The sequence below is a fragment of the Andrena cerasifolii genome, chromosome 8 (genome assembly GCF_050908995.1).
Source record: "Andrena cerasifolii isolate SP2316 chromosome 8, iyAndCera1_principal, whole genome shotgun sequence".
In the NCBI taxonomy this organism is placed as follows: Eukaryota; Metazoa; Arthropoda; class Insecta; order Hymenoptera; family Andrenidae; genus Andrena; species Andrena cerasifolii.
Window position 1 is genome coordinate 677,198 of NC_135125.1, and position 24,493 is coordinate 701,690.

General features: G+C 43.2%; 1 protein-coding gene across 1 annotated transcript; it reads right to left on the reverse strand.

Annotated features, from left to right (window-relative positions):
* Positions 1 to 3,374: 3,374 nt before the first annotated feature.
* LOC143372393 (uncharacterized) lies at positions 3,375 to 13,905 on the reverse strand. Its single transcript, XM_076818543.1, has 3 exons — positions 13,412 to 13,905; positions 6,772 to 7,936; positions 3,375 to 4,157 (listed from the first exon to the last, which is right to left on the reverse strand). Exons 1-3 carry the CDS (start codon positions 13,429 to 13,431, stop codon positions 3,375 to 3,377), a joined length of 1,968 nt encoding a protein of 655 aa, XP_076674658.1. The 5' UTR covers positions 13,432 to 13,905.
* Between the last annotated feature and the right edge of the window lie 10,588 nt (positions 13,906 to 24,493).

Sequence of the window (24,493 nt, forward strand, 5' to 3'; positions counted from 1 at the left end):
ATCTTAGCGTAATAGTTGTGTGCGTTACGAAGCTATGCGTAAAACAAAATATTGAGAAAGAATCAATGTTCTGACCAATAAAGCTCTTGAATTTGTTTGGAGCTAACGCACACCTATTCTGATGTATGTATTTCTACGCTAAGAACTCGGTTTGGCCTACACGTCAGGAGCTTGGCGCTATCCCCACTATCACGTTCCAGCGAGATGGATCGAGAGCAAGAAAGAAACGAGAAAGTGGTGGGGATGCTTCGCTGCGTGTTACGTACTTCACGGGCACCGAATCCCCACCGCGCGACGAGCAGGCCTAGCCCGAGAGAGAGTGAGAACGTGGAGAAAACGAGCATCGGGGCAGGCAAGCGATGTGGTGGGAGAATGCCCCTCACGAAACTCACCGGCCAATATATTATCTGAAAACGACTTTAGGCAGTTGAAAAATCGAATTTTTAATTGCATTTTCCGAAAGTACGTACTATGTTTTAGTAGACATGTAAGGCCGATTCTGGACCAATGTAGGGCGGAGGGTACCGCACCGTTTGCGAGGTGGTGAGGCGGGGGAGGGGGAACGCTGTTCATTCACGAAGGGGTGAAGTGAGGGAGGGGGAACGCGGTTCATTGACGAGGGGATGAAGCGGTGGAGGGTACCGTCGATGACTCATCACGCGTTGTCGAGGGCATGAAAATTCAAAGCGATCCGCAACCCTCTTTTAGCCTCAAAGTCAGATCGCGTCCGTGATAACCGTGAACGATTCGCGACGTTGGAATTTGGAGTGCGAGAGAGAGGCACGGTATACATCTATCTCTCTATCCCTCCTCATCTCCAGACAAAACATATGCAGTATGATTATGCGTAGAAGATTCAAGTCGAAACGTCCATGGACATTATGAATTCGGTAATTTTTTTTTCACCATTCCACCAATTAGTGTTCGGCGATATCGGCGACCGTAAAAATCGTAGCCGATTGAGAAACTTTAAAGCATTGGCATTCCATGATGGGAGTGGAGAGCACCACGATAAGGTGGCATTCATCCAGGAAACGTTCGAGGAGCGTGACTTGATCGCCATTTGCATTATCCTTTGTCTGGATTACGAAGGATCCAAGGAAGAAATAGCTAAACGTATTTGTAGTGGCTTAATGAATTTGGACACCCTCCGTGAAAGTGATAACGATTCCGACGCTGAGGAGAACGAGGAGTCTGACCAGGCCATTGCAGTAGAAAAAGACGGCCCGGCTATAAACGATGCCGATAATGAAGACGTGATCGGTAACGAATGTGCTGTAGAGGAAACTGCATTACCCACAAGACACCCCGACGCTCCACCTGTTGGACCGCAGAGAGAAACAGCCGCGCGACGACATGATTTTTCACTGAAAGAAAAAACCACACGACGCCATGATTTCTCGTTAACATTCAGAGACGTGGAAAGCTGCATCCGAACTTTCGAAGGAAGTGACACTTATCCGATCGAACGATGGGCAGCAGATTTCGGGGATACAGCTGCACTTTTCAATTGGAGTGAACTGTAAAAAGTAATATTTGCAAAACGCTCATTAACAGGACTGGCAAAACTTTACGTTCAGAGTGAAGGTGTCGTAAAAAATTGGAATACCTTAAAGACATTGCTACAAGGCGAGTTCTCTACAACAATCGACAGTGCCAAGCTACATCAAACGTTATTGGACAGAAAGATGAAGAAGGACGAAAAATTATCCGGATATTATCTGATAATGAAAGCGCTAGCATCCAGAGGCACGATCGAGGACCAAGCTTTAATACGATACACAATTCACGGCATTCCAGACGACACAGTCAACAAAGCTATTCTATATGGAACAAAAAACCTAAGAGACTTCAAGGAACGCCTACGTGCTTATGAAGAAATATGGGACGCAGCCCAAACACGAGGTTCCAGAGGCAACCGAGGAAAGACGACGACATCCAAAGGATCATCGACAACGCACGAATCTTCAAAGAAGTCAGAGAACCGGACCAGGACTTGAGGTGTTACAACTGTGGAAATTCAGGACATCCGAGTAGTGAGTGTCCGTCGAAGGAGTTAGGCCCTAAATGTTTCAAGTGCAACCAGGTCGGGCATAAATCGCTTGAGTACGTTACAAATGTAAAATATAAGCAAAGGAACAGTGACAAAAAGGAAACAGGCGTGAACAATATTTCAGTCTCGCCAAATCGAGACATGTGCAAGGAAGTAGTAATTTGCGACACGAAAATACAAGCGCTGTTAGACACGGGTAGTAGGGTAACAATTATTAATGAAAAAACTTATCTTGAATTAAAATCACCTGTTCTAGATAGTACACAATGTTTGTTAATAGGGCTAGGACGCACCGAGGTCAAGCCGCAAGGATGTTTTCACGTTACAATCTGTATAGACCGCGAAGAATTTCCGACGACAGTATATGTGGTTCCGAATTCTGTAATGGCATTAGAAATGATTGTAGGACGCGACGTACTTTTACAGGCAACAATCACAATTGTACAAGGTGAAGTAACAGTAGCGAAGGATGACCGATCTGACTTTCTGGCTAATATCAACATATGTGACCAGTCGCCCGTAAATATAAACGAACAATTAAGCGAGAAGGAGAAGACTGAGGTGAGAAGTTTCAATACCAATTATACTCCTAATAAATGTAAAACGACTAATGTTGAAATGAATATTGTTGTAAAAACCGAAGAACCGATTTACCAACGTCCGCGACGTCTACCTCCGGTAGAACGCGACGTAGTTGAGAAACAAATAATCGAATGGTTGGAAAACGGAATAATAGAAGCTTGCTCTTCCGAATACGGCAGTTCGGTAGTAATAGTAGATGAAAAGAACGAAGGGAAACGCGTTTGTGTAGACTTCAGAAAATTGAATAAAATCATAGTCAAAGACCGATATTCATTGCCGTTGATAGAAGATCAATTGGACAAGTTGCAAGACGCGAGAATATTTAGCACCTTAGACTTAAAAAATGGATTCTTTCATGTGAGCGTAGCTGCAGAATCGCGGATATACACGTCGTTCGTGACACATAGTGGGCAGTATCAATGTAGGATTTCTCCTAGTTCTTTCTGAATTCTCAGGCGAATGGGACGCGGAGATGGAGGTCTTATAAAGAATTGAGGCCCAGTTGATATTAAAATAAACAAACTTTAATATAGCTAGGTCTAAGTGGTTGAATAAAAATGTAATAAGTAAAAAGATGAAAGACGCAAGCACGCAACAGTCTCCCTGGACGGCCGGTACACAACTCCTCGCTTTCGTCCGTCTCACGCCACGCGACAATGCTGGCGCGCTTTTCGGCTGTTTCTCCGACGCGTCACTCGCTACGCCTCGACCAGCCATCGGCATCCCACATTCGGCCATCCTACAGGTCTTCGGACCCCGAAGACGTTCCTAAATACGGCTTCATATAATCTGCCGCAGTCGAGGTAATTCCTGGCCCTTCGCTTTCGCCAATTCGCACTACCTCATACCGGTTATTTCGCTTCACCTTTACGACTTTGTATGGCCCAAGGAACTTCGGCTCAATTTTCAAACCCGCACCGAATTGCGTCCTTTGAATCGCTACTAAGTCGCCTTCTTTATATTTAGTTGCTGCCTCGCAGGTTTTGTCGTGATCGCGACGATTTTCTGCTTGGATCTTAATAATATTTTCTTCAGCCGCTCGCCTTAAACTATCACGATCCGCATCAAACATCTCTATAGCTTCCTGTTCAACTAATGAGAGAATTCGCTTGTCCCCTTTCTGTTTCATTTTTACGCCAAAAAGTACTTCAAAGGGCGTCATGCCCACTGCGCGTTGAAAGCTGCTATTTAAACATCGCTGCAATTGGTCAACATGTTTATACCAATGGTCCGGTTTTTCTATAGAAAGTTTCGTTAACACTGAGATAATTGTGCGGTTGATGCGTTCGACTTGGCCATTCGCGCGTGGTATACCGGTGGTTATCGTAAAGTGTTCAATAGACTCTGACACGCAATAATCTTTAAATTCCTTCGACGTAAAGGCTGCACCCTTATCTGAGATAATACGCTTTGGATTTCCGAAAGATTTTTGTTGGATAGCTAACTTTTTTACTACTTCTGCCGCGTTCGTCGTCTTTGTCGGGTATATCCAAACAAATTTAGCAAACGCATCCACAACAACCTAAATATACTTGTACTGTTTACCTGTAGATGCCATTGGTCCCTGATGATCTATATGATACGTACAAAGCGGAGTATCTCCCTTCGGTATGGGCGAGAGCATGCCTTCCTTTTTTCCTTTTTTCTTTTCCGCGAGAATGCATGGAACGCAGCAACTGACAACCCTCTCTACTCGCTCGCTTAAATTAGGTAGGGGAGACCGGGGCAAAGTGACCGGGGTAAACTGAGCTGCAAAGGATTCAATGCCAGGAGTGCAATTTATGGGCTCATGAAGAGTGCGTTAAGCATCTTATTAAAACATCGTTATTTTTATGTGAAACCTGTCTGCCAAAAATTATTGAAGCCCATTTGAAAAAAAAATTTAGATAGAAAAATATATGTTTTTGTTGAAAAATTTATTTAGATATTATAAGTACGTATTTTATTAAAAATTATGTATGTTTTTGTTTTATTTATAATATGTCAGACTGTTCATGTAAACAAAGTTTCTTTACAAACACATTTTCAGAAGAAAATGAGTTTAGATTAGTAACACAAAGTACAAAGTTACAAAGTACAAATTATTAACATTAAGCTTGTATTAATGAAATATATTTAAAAAAAAATAGTTTAAAGTTGATTTTATAATTACCCTGATAGCCAGATCTGGGCAGCAGAATCTGCCGGCAGCTGCGATGCAGCCTACGTCCGCATTCAGCTACGGTTCTGCCGGCAGGGTCTGCTTGTCAGGGTCTGCCGGCAGATCGACGGCAGATCGACGGCAGGTCCTGCTGCTCGCCTGACACATCCAACAGCGCCATCTGAAGGCCACAATTGCCAAAGAATTTCCTACGCGTGACGTCACATGGACCAACGTGCATCCCTACCCCACATGACCAACAATTCTTCGATTTTGCCGGCACTGACTGCCACCACCAGTGACTGCCACCTCAGACCTCGAAAACTGGAAGTGGCACCCGTTGCCCGTTGTGCTTGAAGACGTACGCTCAAAGAATATTCTATGTAATCTCATCCATCAATATTCAAACAAATCATCTCGGCGTATCCAGAAGGCAAACGTAATTATGGAATTGAATAATTTCTAATTATCTACGTCGCGGACATCGAGATTCGCATTATCTAGAAGACAGAAAAGTAGGGTTATGCGCGAAGTGCGAATGTTCAGCGTCTTGTTTAGTAGATAATAATTTAAGACATATTTTCTTATAAATTTTAATGTTCGCAGGAGCATGTAAGATCGCCTAGACTGTGTACTGTGTGGAGATGGAGCTGAAATAAGTATCGCATGTATTCTGTTTATTCATACGTTGCGTTTAATTTTATGCTAATATTGTATTTGTTGTGCCCTGCGTGATGGCTCGCAAGGCTGGTACGGGATCTGGCGTAATCGTGGATTCGGGAGTGATTAAAGGATGAGAATCCACCGGATGAACTACACCAAGTGTGATTAAACCCAAAGACTAAGTCTTTATTCAAAAACACTTAAACTAGACCGGAGTGTACAAGTAGGAATTAACCGTGTTAACTGGTCGAGAGTCGGCTCTAGAGTCTCTCGATTTGCGGCGGCAAATCGGTTTTTATTGCGCTATTGGGCATGGTGCCGTCGCTTCGCGTTGCCGTGCATGGTCACGTTGCAACGCTCGCAATTTCGCTGATTTTGTAGTTTCGCGCTTTGCCTCGCAACTGATTTTGCTTAGGAACGTCTCGAACGTTCTGGAGTAGTATAATGGTTAATATGAAGTATAATATGTCGCGTGACACGTGTGCTTGGGCGTTGCCTGGGCACAACATCCCTCCCCCCTTGGGGAGGAAAAGCCATAGCTTTTTCTGCCGATGATAAACTATCTTAGGGAAATCCCAAAACTCGTAATGGTTGGATTGGTTATCATCGACTTACATGTGGTTTTTCTTAACTAGCTTATAATGGTATATTTTAAAGAGAATTAGTGGAAGACGTTTCCTCCTTACTAACTATTTTGATTATCGCTTCGGGTTTTTGTGTTGTTTTGTCGCGACTCGTGTTGTCTGTGGTACAGTGTCGTGGTGTTTTTGCTTTGCAGCGTACAATGCATTTGTAAAGTGCGAACATACATAGTGTAGTTGTGATAAATCCCGTCACAGAGGATACTGTAAAGAAGCTATAGTGATACTCGGTTGGTATAATCTCGGGTTTTTCTAAATCGTTTTGTAAGTCTTCTAATTTTTTACTAACTTTATTTAATTCTTCCGGGTGTTTGATTATTCTTTTAAGTTCAAAATTGGTATGTCGGTACGAATTTACAGTGGTCTGTGGAAACGTAATTTCGTCTAGTGTCAAATTGTAACCAGGTAAGTAGTTCCATGTTTTTTTCTATTCCGTATTGTTTTCCGGTTTCTATCGTAAATTCGGCGGTAGTGATAGTACATTTATTTCTTATCGTTATTATACCAGAGTCCTTAATACTATACATGTTTGTGTTTTTATCGCCGCAGGTTACTGCTAGTTGTATTTGTTTCGGTGCGATATAAATCCATGTGCCCGGTTGTTGTAATTCTATCAGGATCGTGCGTTTCAGTGTCATGATTCGTATTTTACAATTGTTCGGTTTTTGCGTCAATTTTGTGTACAACTGTACTTCGCAGCGTCCGTATGGTATCGCTTTGAACATTGGATGGTTTGAGGTGCAGAGATATAGCTCGTTTATAGTTTTACATTCTGTTAGGTCTTGTTTGCTTAGTTGTATGTAATCTTGCACCGAGGTGTCGAGTACCACGTATGAGTCGAGGGGTTCTATATACGCGTAGAACGAATCGTTTACCTTTGTGGGTACCGGGTGTACCTTGCTTAATTTGAATTTCTTTGCGCTCAACAATGGGATATCTAGTACTACGGTAATTGATTTCGTATCCGAAAATGCGGAAAGTGTAAGGATGTCGTATAGGACGTGCATATTTTCTAGTTTTATTCCGATCGGGAAGTCTAATCCTTGCGGGATGTGAGCGAGTGCTGAAGTGAGGTATGTTCTGATTTGTGCCGGTGGCATTAATTGTGGGTTAAGGACTCCTTTCTTTATATCCATTATGAATTCTAACAAGTCTTGTGTGTCACGCAGGAGTGTTTCCGCGACGCTATTTATTAGTATGAGGTTTTCGTCTATTGTCTCTCGAAATCTAGTAATGTCAGTCGTCTGTTGTAGTAAGTATTGAATTTGCCAAGTTGTGTTTAAAAGGGTTTTTTCATTTTCTTGTACGTTGTGTATAGTTTCATTTAGAAGTTCGGCGTTAGCTCTTACAATTTGCATTTGCCCTTTGATTGTATTCTTTAATCTACTGTCTTGTCTTTTTAGGAAGTCTATTTGGTCGTTGATTATCTTTCTGTCTTCGGAATCCATTAGTCCGAAGAGTGATTTGCCTATGTAACCTAATCCGTCTATTAGCCCGCGACGCTGTTTTGGTGCGGAGCTTATGGTTTGTTGGACGTAAGTAAGGAATTTGGTTACGCGGTCTACTTTGCTTTGAATTTTCGTGCCAAACGTTTTACAGAATTTTTGTAAGTTATTAGTAGAAGGTGTTTTACACTGAGCAAGTATGTCATATAGTGCTGCCTGGAGATTTGATTCGCGTCGGTAAATGTACGATATGTCTAAGTGTAGTATTAGTTTCCAACTATCCCGGTAAATCTGTAGATCGCCTAAGTTTTCGAAGTAAATGCCCGGGTGATCTTGAAATTCTTTTATAGCGAAGTCTGTGTCGGGGGTTGTTCCTCCTATGAGTAGTGTCGTCAATTGTAGGACGGTAATCCTGTAAAATATAATGTCGAGGTGTAGTCGACGCATCTTTCTGTTCGTCGCGAAGTCTCTTGTCTTGCGTGTGTTTCGCGTGCGCGAGATAAAATTTTGTTAACGTAAGGCAGTTCTTCCTTGCAAGAGACTCGATTGTCTCGTCGCTTCTCATTCCGTTGTGATCAGTTGCGACATCATGTTGTGTTTCTTAAGCCTTCCTCGCGAGCTCGCGCTGTTTTTACTGGTACGTTTAGTGCAAGTTGTTGGGTGTTTTGTGTTTTGGTGGAAGTGCGTAGGGTTTTTATAATTGGTTTCCTCTTTTCTTAAATTTTTAGTGTTTGGAATATCCGGCGCCGTCCGGGTTTATGAGTATTGGGTACAGGCGGGCGGTGCGGGAGTACCGCTCGGCGCGGCGTCAAATCGCCGCCGAAAACGCTGAATGGTTGGACGCGGAGGACGCGTGGGGGATACGGGCACTTTACGGTGAGTATCAAATGTTTTTGTCGGTTAGGTGTTTTTTGTTTCTAGTGCAATTTTCTATTTTGGTTATTCCGCGTCTGGTTATTGTTCCAGAACGTCATGGCGATCGTTTTCCGGAACCCTTCACGCGGCCAGGTCCGTGGTTTCTATTATAGGCGCGCTTGGGGGGTGACACACACACATATTAATTTGGACTCATATATCCTAAATTGAATAAATTTTTTCTCCTCCTTTTTTTTCAATAGTTTGTCTGCGTACTGTTACTTTCCTTCACTACTGCGACCGTTTCCTTGTTCCTGTCCTATTCTATGAAGTGTTTTAACCGGTTTGCGTGTACGCGGCGCGTTTTTCGTCCCTTTCCTATAGTGTAGTTATTATTGTCGTGCGTGTTTTGAATTGAGTAGGGTCCTATCCACGCGGGTGTTAGTTTTTTCGATCGTCCGCGTCTCACTGTCTCGTCGTGTAGGAGTACTTGCTCCCCAATTTTGAAAAATTTGTTAGCTGTCCTTTTATCATATTGCCTTTTTGACTTGTCCTTATTGATCCCTATAGTTTCGCGCGCGATGCTATTCGTGGACCGTAGTCTTTCGCGTAATTCTTCAGCGTATTTGTCGTAGGTGTATGTTAGTTGCGGTGCTTGGTTTAATGAGGTTGGTAAGGAAGCTTGTCTTCCGAAAACGAGTTCGTAGGGCGTGTAGCTAGTAGACGTGTGAGGGGTAGTATTGTATGTGAACATCGCGTACGGTAGCCATTCATCCCAGTCAGTCTGGTCTTCTACGATATAGTTCTTTAAATATTCTGCCAGCGTGCGGTGGCTTCTTTCTAGCGCTCCGTTCGATTGGGGGTGGTAGGCTGTAGTTTGGATTTTGTCGATTTTTAGTAACCTACATACGTTTTTAAAGACTTGGCTTAGAAAATTAGTTCCTTGATCTGTTAGTACTCGCTGCGGAATGCCGTATTCGCAAATTATTTTAGTAACGAATTCTCTAGCTACGGTATCCGCTTCTTGGTTCTCGAGGGGTATGGCCTTACTGAATTTGGTTAAAAGATCTTGAAAGGTTAATATGTATTTGTTTCGTCTGCCGGTCTCGGGTAAAGGTCCTACGATGTCTAGTGCGCATTTCTCGAATGGTTCCGTGGGAGTGTCTGTAATAACCATGGGGGCTTTGGTTATTCTCGATAGCTTATTTCTTTGGCATTTTTCACATCTAGAGATGTACTTTTCTACGTCTTGTCGCATTCCTGGCCACGAATGATTTAATTTTATGCGTTCTAGGGTCCGTTTTACCCCTAAGTGTCCACCCAGAGGTGTGTCGTGGAATTCGCGTAGCACTCGAAGTTTTTCGTCCTCCGTGTATGTTGCGTTGTCCGTTTCTCCATTCGATCGGGGCTTCTCTTGTTCACTGTCGTCTTCGCTGGCGCCGGCTATTGTTTCGTTGTCGATCTTTTGTTTCACTCCGCGCGTTATCGCGAACATTCTGCTAAGGGCGTCCGCGTTCCTATTCGTTTTTCCGGCCTTATAATCGATGCTATAATCGTATTCTGCTAATTTCAACTTCCATCTCATTAATCTAGAACCGGGGTCCTTTACGTTGAAAAGCCAAGTGAGTGGCTTATGGTCCGTCACGATTTTGAATTTAGTGCCGTATACGTATGGTCTGAAGTGTTGCGTTGCCCATACGATGGCTAACAATTCCTTTTCGATGGTGCTATAATTCTCTTCCGCCTTATTCAATACTCTACTCGCGTACGCTATTGGCAAATCTTGTCCTATTTTTCCTTGCGATAATACTGCTCCTATCGCTTTTCCGGAAGCGTCTGTTGTTAGAACAAACGGTTTTGAGAAATCTGGATATTGCAATACTGGTGCTGTCGTTAATTTTTCTTTTAGAATCTCGAGAGCTTTCTGCTCCTGTGCAGTCCATCTGAATGCTTGGTCTTTCTTTAACAGTTGTGTCAAAGGTTTTGCAATCTGTGAAAACTCCGCTATGAATCTCCTATAATATCCAGCTAGGCCTAAAAAGGATTGCACGTCTTTTATTCCTTTAGGTACCGGGAAGCTTCGGACAGCTTCTAGTTTAGATGGGTCTGGCTTGATGCCGTTTTCGGTTATTATGTGTCCTAGGTATATTGTTTCTTTGCGTAGGAATTCGCACTTGTTGGGTTGAAGTTTTAGGCCACTTTCTTGTATGCGTTCGAATACGAGTTTTAATCGTTCTTGGTGCTCCTTCAATGAGCGTCCGTAGACGACTATGTCGTCTAAATACACGAAACATTTTATTCCCTGTAAGCCTGACAGTACGGTGTTCATTAACCTTTGAAATGTCGCGGGAGCGTTTTTAAGCCCAAATGGCATTCTATTATACTCGAAATGTCCGTATGGCGTCGAGAATGCGGTTTTTTCACGATCTTCCTCCTTCATAGCTATTTGATGGAACCCTGAAGCTAAATCTAAGGTTGAGAAATATTTTGCTCCGCCTAATTGATCTAAAATATCTGTTATATTCGGCAAGGGATACGAATCGCCTATCGTCGCGTCGTTTACCTTTCTGAAATCTACTACCACTCTTAGCCTGCGTTTACCTGTAGCATCTGGTTTTTTCGGGACTACTAGCAAGGGAGCGTTCCATTGGCTGGCGCTTGGTCTAATTATTCCTTCTTTTACCATTTCCTGAACTTGTTTATCTACTTCTTCCGTATGCGCTTGAGGTAGTCTATACGGCTTCACGTATATAGGTTTAGTACCTTGGGTTAGAGTAATTGAGTGTTCCGCTTTTTTGGAGTATCCTAGTTTGTCTCCTTCTAATCCGAATATTTCATTGTATTTTTCGCAGAGCTCGAGTAAGCTGGTTTTTTCTTCGCTATTTAAGTGTTCGGTCCTGAGGCTTTCGCGCAAGATTTGCATTCTATTTCTCCCGTGTACAGCGTGTACCATATGTGTCGGCGTGTCGCGATCTTTGTCGCAGGTCGCGTCCGTCGGGTCAACGTTTTCGCTCGTCAGTGATTCTAATGTCACGGTCGGCGTACTGATAAGAACTTCGTCTGCTGTGGTGTTCATTATGCTTATTATGCATTTTCCGTCATTGCCTATCGTTAATGAGTTCCCTATGAGTATTCCTGGCTTGATCGGCTGTCCCTCTACTATTCCTTCTCCTTTTTCCGTCGTTTTGGCTAAGAGAATTGTTTCTGATCGCGGTTTTAATGTTACGTTGCCTCCTCCAGAGTAGGGGAACCGTGTTCCGTACAATTCTATTCCTTGATTTGCCCGAATGCATACGTCGTGCTTAGTCATGAAATCTTGTCCCAGAATTCCGTCTGCTTCTAATGGGAAGTCATCTCTCACTAACCGACAGGGATGCGTTATGAGTTTGTTCCCGACCTCTACGTTTAATTGTATTAGGCACAGCGTTTTGATTTCCATTGGGGCTATTCCTCGAAAGGACACTATTTCGTCTTGGGCGTGGACGTCGCCCAGCACCTTCCCTATCTTTATTAGTGTAATATCGGCACCGGTGTCGACTAGCAGGCTCGCTTTTCCTTTTACTAGTTCTGATGCTCTGACTTCGACGGTGTTTTCTATTTTGGAAGTCATTACTAGATTCGCTCGATACGAATCCACTCTAGGCCCTGTGTTAGTCTGTCTATCGTCGGTTGTCCCGTGGCCCGTGTTTGGGTAATCTCGATTCCCGCTATGTGATTCTCGGCCCGGAGTTCTGCTAAAATTCTGTCTAGAGTCGTCGCGCCTGTAACTCGTGTTTGTATAGCGCGGTCTATTTTCTCGTTCGTTTGCCCTTTCTCTGGCCCTGCATTCCCTGATTTGGTGTCCTGGTTTCTTGCAATAGTGGCAGACTACTGTGACGCGCTGTACTTCCCTTTTTATGTGCGTCTGTTGCGGCTGATAGTTTATTCGCGGCATGCTTAATCGCGTATAGCAATTCCTCGCCAAATGCCCTAATTTATTGCAGCGTTCGCAGCGCGGTACGTTAGATCCTTCTCTTCTTTTGGGTTGATCATCGAGCTTCCTAAAATTTCGCGAGGTGTTTAGACCCATCGCTTGTTCCTCCTCTATAGCTGCGGCGATAGCTGCATTTAGCGTTGCGTAATTTCGAGACCTTATGATCGTTCTCAGTTTTAAATTCAACCCGAGGGTGAAAACATCGAGGGCGCGTTCTTGCACTGATTCTGTTAACGCGTTATTTACTTCGTCGCTGTTCCCTGGTTTTACCGATAGTTCCGATAATTCCCCAGCTAATTCTTCTACTCTACACGCGAATAATTTTACGCTTTCGCCTTCTCGTTGGTGGCAGGCATGAAACTCTGCTCCAACTGCTCCTATTGATCTTTTGTCTACGAATAGTGAAGTTAAGATGTCCTTTAATTTATCGAAAGTATCTATATCTTTGTACTCTAATACCTTGGCTGCTTTGCCTTTAATTTTTGTACCTATCACTGTTTTCAAGAATCGTGGCAATTCATTCGCGGGGACAAACTCCGAGGCGCTTGTATAAGACTTCAAAAATTCTGCAAGTTCGTCTGACGATTTTCCTACGAATTTGTCGACTAACGACAGCGCGGTAGATAATAATTTTACGTTTGGTACTGGGAGGCTACTTCCCGCGTTTAGCGACATTTCGCTTTCTTCTGTTCCTTCTATGTCCAACAAACTAAAATCCGCTAGCACGATCGGGTATTCTCTATTCGGTGTTACAAAGTTTTCCGGAGACGATTCGGCACTTGAATCGTCGTCTTTTCTAACGCTTAGTCGCAACGGCGGCGGTCGAAGTGTTCGGCGAGACGATCTTGGATGGTCTATAGAAGGTAGAAGGTCTAATTCTTCGCGTTCGAAAGTTAGCTTTTTATTGAAAAATGATTCGAATGATCTCGACAAACTTCTTTGACCCGGGAGTTTGAATCGATTTGCGCGTTCTTCTTCTATAGACATGCATGTACCGTTTCTATTTTTATATTGGACTCTGGTTTACAATATGTACGTTTGCGCTATTCTGTTACTCACAAGGCTGCTCGCAACCACATGTCGTCGGCTCGGTCAGGCGTCCTCTCGTCTGTGAACCAACGGCGGTGATAAGCTGAAACTGGACCCAGCAAGGTCGATTCGTACAGCTGTTCGCTGCGTGCTCCGACGGCTGCTTCCCGTGAACGGCTCTCCGTCCGTCCTTCAGGTGCGGCTCCTACAGGTTCCTCGGTCTCCAAGTCCTCTCGTGCGTCCTGATCCTCAGATCAGTGACGTCCTCGTAGATGGATTTGGTGTTTGATAGACGGTAGTTTCACCCGTTCACTCTCAGGCTGATTTTACTCGACACCAGGCTCGTCGTCGTTCGGGCTGCGTCGAACGTCTTCTCAAAGGCCGTTCCTCGGTCCTCTGTGCTACCTCGGTAGCGACGATGGCCTGTTTTGGCCTACGAGATTGCGATGATCCAATAATCTTGTCGGAGGTAGTTCAACCTCAGTCGACGTCGATCAATCGGTTGCGTCAAGGCTCGGTAAAATCTTTACGATGCAGATCCCACCGCTGCCACCAATTTTGTTGTGCCCTGCGTGATGGCTCGCAAGGCTGGTACGGGATCTGGCGTAATCGTGGGTTCGGGAGTGATTAAAGGATGAGAATCCACCGGATGAACTACACCAAGTGTGATTAAACCCAAAGACTAAGTCTTTATTCAAAAACACTTAAACTAGACCGGAGTGTACAAGTAGGAATTAACCGTGTTAACTGGTCGAGAGTCGGCTCTAGAGTCTCTCGATTTGCGGCGGCAAATCGGTTTTTATTGCGCTATTGGGCGTGGTGCCGTCGCTTCGCGTTGCCGTGCATGGTCACGTTGCAACGCTCGCAATTTCGCTGATTTTGTAGTTTCGCGCTTTGCCTCGCAACTGATTTTGCTTAGGAACGTCTCGAACGTTCTGGAGTAGTATAATGGTTAATATGAAGTATAATATGTCGCGTGACACGTGTGCTTGGGCGTTGCCTGGGCACAACATATTTGTTTTCAGCGCTAACACAACGCGGAACATGATGATTGTACACAAAAAAGAAGTCGAAAATACTGAATGAAATTTCCTGATATCGCCCCTACTAGGTACCAGTGGTTACGGGACGTGGATTTGTAAATGTAAATGTTGAAAGTCCCTCTTTGGATTTATATGCGCTTATATTATTTTGTAACAATTGTAATCACTGATCCAGTATATTATTAAAGAAAGAATAAATACTTTTTGAAATAAGTAGAATTAATTATTTAATAAACTGTAGAATCTGCTTGTTGGTCATGTGGGGTAGGGATGCACGTTGGTCCATGTGACGTCACGCGTAGGAAATTCTTTGGCAATTGTGGCCTTCAGATGGCGCTGTTGGATGTGTCAGGCGAGCAGCAGGACCTGCCGTCGATCTGCCGTCGATCTGCCGGCAGACCCTGACAAGCAGACCCTGCCGGCAGAACCGTAGCTGAATGCGGACGTAGGCTGCATCGCAGCTGCCGGCAGATCCTGCGCTCTCCTGGCAGACCCTGCTGTCAATCTGCCGGCAGACTGCAGGCAGATGGCTATCAGGGTATATCCTTCATTAAAATACGTATTTTATTTCTGCTCACTTTACCCCAGAGAGTAGCTCACTTTACCCCAAATATGGGGTAAAGTGGTCGATTTTGCATTTTCTTTTCAAGTTGAGTTTTAATATACTTTAAGTTTATTTTAAGTATTGATATTCGTCATTTATCAATAGTAATGTTCAAATTATATTATAAATCTATTTTCACACATTTTTATTGAAAGGGAAAAATTTTATTCGACTTCAAACATTTTTCGTCCCACTTTGCCCCGGTCTCCCCTATATAAAACTCTTCCTTAATTCTATCCGTCACTCTTTTGACACCGAAATGTCCATTCTCGTGCACCCTTCGAATAGTATCCACGAACATGCTAGCCGGTAGTACAATAACATTTTTCTCACCGCACTGCTTTAACAACAGATTGTTTTCTACAAGGTAATCCTCATACGGATCCTTTTCTAATACACGTTTTATTGCCCTGATACGTTCGTCTTCGTCTTGTCTTTTCCGAATCATTCCTACCAACTTATCTTCAACGGCCAAGACCGGGTATCGACTTAGTGCATCTACGTGCTTTAAACGTTCGCCCGCTCGGTGCTCTATTTCATAATTAAACTCTTTTAGAACCATCGCCCATCTTGCCACTCTCGGACGAAAATCCCTTTTGTACAATGTCTTTTGCACCGCTTCGCAATCGGTAATTATCTTAAAATCTATTCCTAAAAGGTAAACGTGAAATTTTTGCACCGCTTTTACTATCGCCAATAGTTCTAACTGGTATGAGCTATACTTCTCTTCCGCCTCGGTGGTCTTTCTACTCATGAAGTGAACGGGATGGAACAATTTGTCGTCGCTATTTCTTTGCATTAAAACTGCTCCGAACCCCTTAGCAATGGCGTCGGTGTGTAATTCGGTGATCGCCTGAGGCTGGAAGATACGTAGCACTGGTTCGCAAGACAGCGCAGCCTTCAGTGCAATAAACGACCGTCTTTGATTTTCACCGAACTGAAATTTAACGCCATCCTTCAACAGGTCCGATAACGGGTACGCAATACTGGCATAATTCTTTACGAATTTGCGAAAATATCCCGTAAGACCGAGGATGCTCTGCACATCTTTTTTCTTAGTAGGCTCTGGAAACGCTTGTACCGCTTGGACTTTACTTGGCGACGGGCCGACTTGACCGTTTCCAATTACGTGTCCTAAGAAATCTACTTGCGGTTGAAGGAATTTACACTTTTTCCAGTTTATGCACAAACCATGCTTTTCCGCGGTTTCTAACGTAGTCTTTAGATTTCCGAAAGCGTCCTCTTCGCTAGTACCCGGCACGATCAGATCATCCATGTAGGTGATAACTCCTTTACGTCTAACTAATTCCCAGAAAACCTCGTCTATGAATCGCAAAAAACTCGTCGGACTATTACAGAGGCCAAACGGCGTCTTGGTGAACTCGTACTGCCCGTCGGGCGTTACGAACGACGTGTATTTTCGACTCGACTTGGCAACGGGCACGTGGAAGAATCCGTTTTTCAAGTCGAGCACCGAAAAAAATCGCGCACCTGTCAAAGCGTCGATACAATCCTCTATCAGAGGCATCGGAAATCTATCCATGATTATCTTCTTATTCAGATAGCGGTAATCTATGCACACCCGCTTGGTTCCATCTTTTTTCGATACTATAACAACAGGACTCGCGTATTCGCTCATGCTTATCGTGATTATACCTGCCTCAAGCCATTCTCGTATTTGTGCATCTAATATTTCCTTTTCTTTAAAAGCTAGACGCCTGGGTCGAAGTCGGACTGGAATTTCGTCGCTAACCGTGATTCGCGTTTCGACCGTTGTCTTAACATCATTAACCGGATCATACCTTTGTAGAATATTTTCCAACTTATCCTTATACACTCCATTAACAATGTTCAATTCGCTCTGTGCGATACAGTTGATACTCGCCAATCCACCCATCGGGACGTCTTCCGGTACGTTGCTGGCGCGTTCCATCTCTTTGGCTTCCCCGTTCGCATCGTCACTCTTTGGCCTCACTTTTTTTATTACGATTTCACCTTGGTTTATATGCACTTCTACACCTTTTAAGAAGTCTTGCCCTAATATTATATCCGTAGACATTGCTTCGTTAGCTACCACGAACATTCCGATATCGAAGTAATCATCGTCGACACGCACTTTTGTCGTGAACTTTCCGACGGGTACCGTTCGTGCATTCCCGAAACCGGTAAAAACTCGCGACGTCGACTCTAGCGACGGGCTACCGATTTTACAATGCGCGTCTTCCCGAATCAAGTTCACCTCACTTCACGTGTCCACAAGCGCATAGCACGTTGTGCCGTTTATATCGACGGCATTTAGTCTGTCCTTTACACTTTTTACGCAGCTGACACTGTCCGCGTTGGGTTTCGGTTTCGCCTGCGTTCCGCAATCCTTCGACAAGTGTCCGAACGCGTTACATGCGAAACACTTGGGTCCCTTTGCTTTATTCACACAGTTTTTTACATCATGTTCCGCTGACCCACAAGAGAAACAATGTAATTTCCTCTCCATCTTCGAATCTCGATTCGGCCGCTGTCGCGTCTTCTTGTTTTCTCCGTCGGATGCTTTCCTTTCCCCGTTGCGACTGCCCTCGACTTCTTTTTCTTTTCTTCTATCGTATAATTCTAACCTTCTTCTTAAATCGTACAGTGAGCTAGCTTCGTACAGGATGTTCTTATTTGCCTCTCTGTCCTGTATCCCATTTATGACATGTTCGATCAGCGTATCATCTTCGATGCATCCTTGACTCGCGATCTCTTGCATGGCGCATACGTATTGTCGCGCACTTTCCTTCGGACCGCGTTTCCGTTTTCTTAACTGTTCGTGAATTACTGCACTATTCGTCTCTATCTTGAATTCGCGCATCAACTTCTTTTTGAGAATACTTCACGACACGACTCCCTTCTCGTACGCGATAAACTGTTTCGCTGACCCTTGTAACATTCTTTTTCCATAGAGCAGCTTTTGGAGATCGTTCCAGTCGAATAAAGTGCTCAACTCTTCGAAATCACTAATCCATTTTTTTTATCGGCAGTTTATCGTCACCAGTGAAATACGGAATGCTATTATCTACGTCTTTGATCGTGAATTTTATGATTTCTTTTCTCGCACCTGCGTGTCTCTTCAATCGACGTGGTTTTTCGTCATCCACCGATTCGCCTGCGCTATCGACATCTTTGTCCGAACTGCCGTCGTCCGCTTCCTCCGCTTCTTCTCAGTAGTATGTCTAGGCGGGTTCTAATTCAAATTTGAGTTTCAAGGTCATGATAACCGACCTTGAAATCCAAATTTGAGTTTGAAAAAAATTTTTTTGTCGGCGGGCGGTACAGCGGGTGAAGTTGCGCTACTCTGGGGCGTGGTACAGACTGTCGGTAAGGAAGGAAATATTAATTTTATGATATTAATATAAATGAAAAAACTTCTCGGGGCGACGGGGCTCGAACCCAAGACCTCCGCCGCGGTACGAGTCAGCCGCCTAACCAACTCCCCCAAACGCCGTGTCTAACATTAGTCTTTTCCGAATGGTACATATAGCAAAACCAACGGAGCGTCACATATGTGACACACACACACACACCATGAGCCGTTGCCAAACGTCGGCGTATAATAATAATTTATTTTTATGAGAAATTTTATCAGAAATTGTTTCGGACGATGTCGGGAAAGATCGCCGTTTTTCGACACCGCGTCTTCGAGGAAAGAGACGGAGCATTACTTTAAAGTTAAAATTCTAGGAGGGATATTCTGATCCAGGGTAAATGATCCGAGGCTCGGTTTCTAGGGACTAGTATGTCTGGGTTTTTCACCTGGCGTTTGGATGCACTTTTAAACCGAGGGTCGACATTAAGGCAATACGAAAAAAATGAGCTAAATTACATTTCAGGCTCACCATACATTCATTGTTTATTCGTAAAGTGAGCGCATAAATTTGAGGTCTTCCAGTGATCTGTTACAAAACTGTTATTGACAGAAAAATTCTAACTAATGCAATAACATACAGGAAACGGAAATCCTTATGTTGACAATATCGAGTAAACGGTGGGATTCATTAAGACACCTGTAGGAATAATAAATTACTATTTCGGAGCGGAATGAGACAAATTTTCTGAGCTGATCAAATGGAATATCTATTTTACAGAGTAATACTTTGGTCCATGTTTAATAATATAACTAAATATAAAATATAAATATAAAAAATTAAAATAAAAAGAATATAAAAATAGAAAATAAAAAATAAAAAATAAAAAATAAAAAATAAAAAATAAAAAATAAAAAATAAAAAATAAAAAATAAAAAATAAAAAATAAAAAATAAAAAATAAAAAATAAAAAATACAAAAATACAAAAATACAAAAATACAAAAATACAAAAATACAAAAATACAAAAATACAAAAATACAAAAATACAAAAATACAAAAATACAAAAATACAAAAATACAAAAATACAAAAATACAAAAATACAAAAATACAAAAATACAAAAATACAAAAATACAAAAATACAAAAATACAAAAATACAAAAATACAAAAATACAAAAATACAAAAATACAAAAATACAAAAATACAAAAATACAAAAATACAAAAATACAAAAATACAAAAATACAAAAATACAAAAATACAAAAATACAAAAATACAAAAATACAAAAATACAAAAATACAAAAATACAAAAATACAAAAATACAAAAATACAAAAATACAAAAATACAAAAATACAAAAATACAAAAATACAAAAATACAAAAATACAAAAATACAAAAATACAAAAATACAAAAATACAAAAATACAAAAATACAAAAATACAAAAATACAAAAATACAAAATACAAAATACAAAATACAAAATACAAAATACAAAATATAAAATAAAAAAAGAATATAAATATAAAGAATATAAATATAACTCTATTGCGGCGATGGTGGCTGCAGCAGCGGCTGCTGTAACCGTCGCACGCCGTGCGACGGTGGCGATGGGGACCGCGGCCGTCTTAGCCGCAGTGGCCCCACTCGCCGATACGGCAGCCAAGGCTGCCGCAGCCGAGCCGCCATCACGGGGCCCGCCGCATTCTCCTCCTCCACCAGCCGCGCTTGCATCATAAAATATATGTTCTAGAACGCACAAAACATCGATATAATAATTATACAAAACATATTAAATATCAAACGCACAAAAAAAAATGCAAAGTATTACATACTTGCAGCGGCGGTGAAGGTGACGCAGGCGGCGACGGCGGTGATGGCGGCGATGGCGGTCGTGGGGGTGACGAGGGTGGCGAGTTCTGGAACATAGAAACCCGCGATATAATATTTATACAACTGTCCGATTTGAATCTCACTCGGTATCAATGATTAAACGCGATAAATGCCAAAAAAAAAAAAATTGTTAAGTACATACCTCAGGGTCACACTCCGGAGCAATCCTACGCAATCCCATTTTTTATAAAAATGATGCACGCAATGAAATATCTAACTGTCACAGCCACGATTTGAATGCAACTGGTCTCGATGCATCTCCTGGCTCTTGCATGTCAAAACTCCCTCCAATGATGAAATCGAGAAATGCGTAGCTTTGCAAAGTAGGATGCCTTTGTTCTTCGCGATCTTCATCGCAGGCCACCTGCATTTTCGCTGACTATCCTCCTCCATGTACTTATCTTCTTCTTCTTCACTGACCGTCCTAGGAGTGCACTTATCATGTTCTTCGAATCCTTCTCCCTTCTTCTTTGGACACATCATTCGACTAGACCATACCACTCTGATCACGTATTGACCATGTATCGAACCACTTTGAACACCTATCATACCACTCTGAACATCTATTGAACATGTATTGAACATGTATCAAACGTGAATCGCACCACTTTGAACACGTAACGTACCACTTTGAACATCTATCGAACGGGCATTGAACGTGTATTGGACCACTTTCAACGTCTATCGTACTACTCTGAACGTGAATTAAACGTGTATTGGACCACTTTCAACGTCTATCGTACCACTCTGAACCACTTTCAACGTCTATCATACCACTTTGAACATCTATCATACCACTCTGAACATCTATCGAACGTCTATCATACCGCGTTGATCATGAATCGTACTACTTCTACATAATAATTACAACTATCGTCTTAATCTAGCGTACATGCAGAAGGTTGGAGGTTGAGGAGGGTGAAGAAAAAACAGTTATGCATTAAAAATTGATTATATTTTATTTGTGTATTTCCCTCTGGCGTTTAGACCACCAGTTGAATATTTTAAATATATTTTGCATGGCACAGTGCTTTGCGTGTCTGCCACATCGCAGAGTATTAACTACGTTTAGCTTATTTAGGGATTTGATATCCTCGTAGTCAATGCCTAGCGTCTCGATGATCACGTCCGCTCTCGTATTTTCATCGAGGAAATCCACGAGCCAATCGCGTTTCTGCAGCCCCGTAACATATACGACATGGGGTGTGTCTTCTTCCTCGTCGATCGCATCGGCTACAGCTTTCATAATTAGCTGTTTAGCCATACTGTACGGAACGTCACCATCTTCCCAACGTAGTCCATGATGTTTTGCCACCAACCACCGGATGCTCGATTTGTCGGATTTTGTAAAAAGATATTGTGGCATCGAACTCCCAAAAATGTAGTGCGAGAGAATTGTTCCCTTTCGTAGGATAGCCACTTCCTTCGCGACAAATCTTCCATCGACGATGAACCCTTGCAGGTCAACGAATGTTGGTACGACCATTATCGATACAATTTAGAGGTCCGTTCGCTTCCAAGACAGACTGGAGAATGCAGTCTTTCTCGTAAAGCATCTCGATTTTCACGATGAAATTTTGTACGAATTTGGTACAGGAGAGGGCGGACAAGTAGCGAGGCAATTTAATTGATTTTGCGTACCACGTTTGTCAGCGGATTGTATTCAACCACCCGATCGTGCAGAATCAGACAGTAGGCCGTCGTATTTGCAGGTACGTTTTCTTTACAATCAAATTCTATGCGCACGTCCACGGTGCTATTCTTGATCGACTCATTTTGTCGCGACCAATCAATCACCACGAGGGGGCCAAATTGCAAAAATTGGGCCACGGTGAATAATGCTTCGTTGCAACTATGTCCGTAATACGATTTACGAAAATGCGTATACATGTTAAATAAGATGGCGTGCCTATTCTTGTCAAAGTCCAAGTTCATGTCATCGTACGGGTAAAATTCCGAGTTGAGAATGTTACATGGGCCCTTTAGGTCCATCCCGTGCTTGCTGTCCACGCGTCGCTTTTGTTTCGCAAGGGCGATCCAGCGGAATCGCCTCGCGTGTAGCAATCGAGTGGTGCTGAGCCCGTGGCAACAGCGATGGGGACAGCGACCGCGCTCGGCCCAATTCCCCAATTATTTCTCAATAATCAGGGAATTGGTGAAGCAAGCGACAGCTGCCGACGGGGCAGTTTCCCCCATTCGTAGGGATCGTTCGAGGTTCGGCCCGCGATCGGGAGCCGCTAAAAGATTCATTCTTATTCGAGTGCTCGAGTTAGGAAGTCGCGACGGACCAGACGACCGTCTAGATACCGCGACCACGTCTCCACGCAGATTCCGCGAAGCGCGATCGGCCGATAGTAATTCGTAAAAAGGGTAACTCCGTCCGACACACAGGAAACGGCGTAGCCGGGAGAGCCCTTGCGCGTCAATCGAGACCGACGTAGGACCGCTTAGAAGTACGTTAGAGACAGTGCGGTACGACGGGCTCTAGGCCACCGACATCCGAGAAGCACAGCGAGCGACCATGACCTACCCGTGGGTCAGCGACACTGCGAGCGACCGAAACACGAGACGGCAAGCGTGCCGCAAGACACCCGAGCGACACGGCGAGCGACAGCCAAGGCGAAGCGCTGTCTCGAGGTAGAGTCATTTAACTTCTGTAACAATATATGTAGCCTTATCGTTTTTCCACCTTATCCCCTGAACTTTATTCTTTCTACCCCTTTTCACCTTCCTTATCCCCGGTAAGTATAGTCAAGGTGGGCCTTAGCCCTTCGATAGAGCAAGAACTCGGTAAATCATTCCAACCGCTCGGGGTGATTTACAGGAAGTCCTATATCGGGACGTAACAAGAAAAAGTTTTAGATTGGTCAATTTGCAGTGGTCGAATCGAGTAACATCTTCAGTCATCACATTCTTTCGAGCAGTCTGTAGAGCAAAGATAATGTATCGCAGCTTCTCCAACTGTGCAGCTGCCTTCACGGCCCACGAATGCTTGGTCGTGCTCTGTAAGAGAGGATACTCGTATAGATCCCACGAGCGAAAACTAATGCTCAGGTTTTGTCCACTTTCCAAAGCATGTAGCAACGACAGCTTATTAACGTCGTTGAGCGTCACGTGAGGCATCCGCCATTGCACTTTAAGTAATTCAATTTCTGGTTCCAACGTCGACGATCCTATTAGAGAATTGTTATCGTTGCGCGATCGTATTAAAATCATTCGTGACGCGCGTTAATAACCATGCGTTCGTAGTCCTCGCAAAATCCTAACAAATATTTGAGCGGGATGCAAAAATTGAAATGATTTTTCACCATTAGCTCATCGTGCCGTTTCAAGCCCCATCCCGCATTCTCCATATTTTTGTCTTCATCAGATGTCATCGATACATAGGTTTTAAGTGTGCTAGTTATTCCAACGTTTCTGTTGCGATCAATCTCCACACCATTCAGTTCGTATCGAATCTCATCAAATATGAATGCCATGCAATTATTTCCCAACATCACCGGTGATACATCATTCGGCTTATTTATCGTCAATTTCCCCTCCAGGTAGAGGAAACTTTCACACGGTAATGTGTATAAATCCTGTTGCTGTATAGGTATTCTTATCTCATCGCTGTATCCAAACGTCGTGTTGACGTAAGGGTTGTATGTGTGAGTCTCAAGCTTGACGATGCGATCATCAAACATCGGCTTCGCGCCAATGCTTAAAATGTCGGTCATTTTTCAACTTAATTGCGTACAATGAATCCCAACGATTTCAAAAATGCAATGTTCGCAGCACTGAGCCTCTTCTTTTTAGCGTAATCAGAGCTGTTGCAGTTGTTGTTGTTCTTGTTGTTGTTGTTATTGCAAACAATTTCGTTTTGAATAAACGTGTTTCTGGAGTCGTTCAACACAAGCATCTCATTCGGCCGCACCACATGTATTATCATCGACGTCGTCGTACGTGCAGTCTGATGGTAATTTCTTCACCTCGAAAATCAAGCAACCGTCCGTCTTGATCCACAACGCTTATCGTTAGATCCGAAATGACCTGTGCGGTGATTGGAAGGTAAATGATCTGTGCGGGCGTTTCCGATATCTTATATCCCGGCGGTACTCTGGGAGAAAATTCATGTATGGTATGTACGCGCTTCCCATTGCTGTACGCGCCAGCGGTCACGCTACATTCTACGCGAATAATGTTCACATTCATGATATTAATCGGATCGTCCGATTCGTGCCACTGTC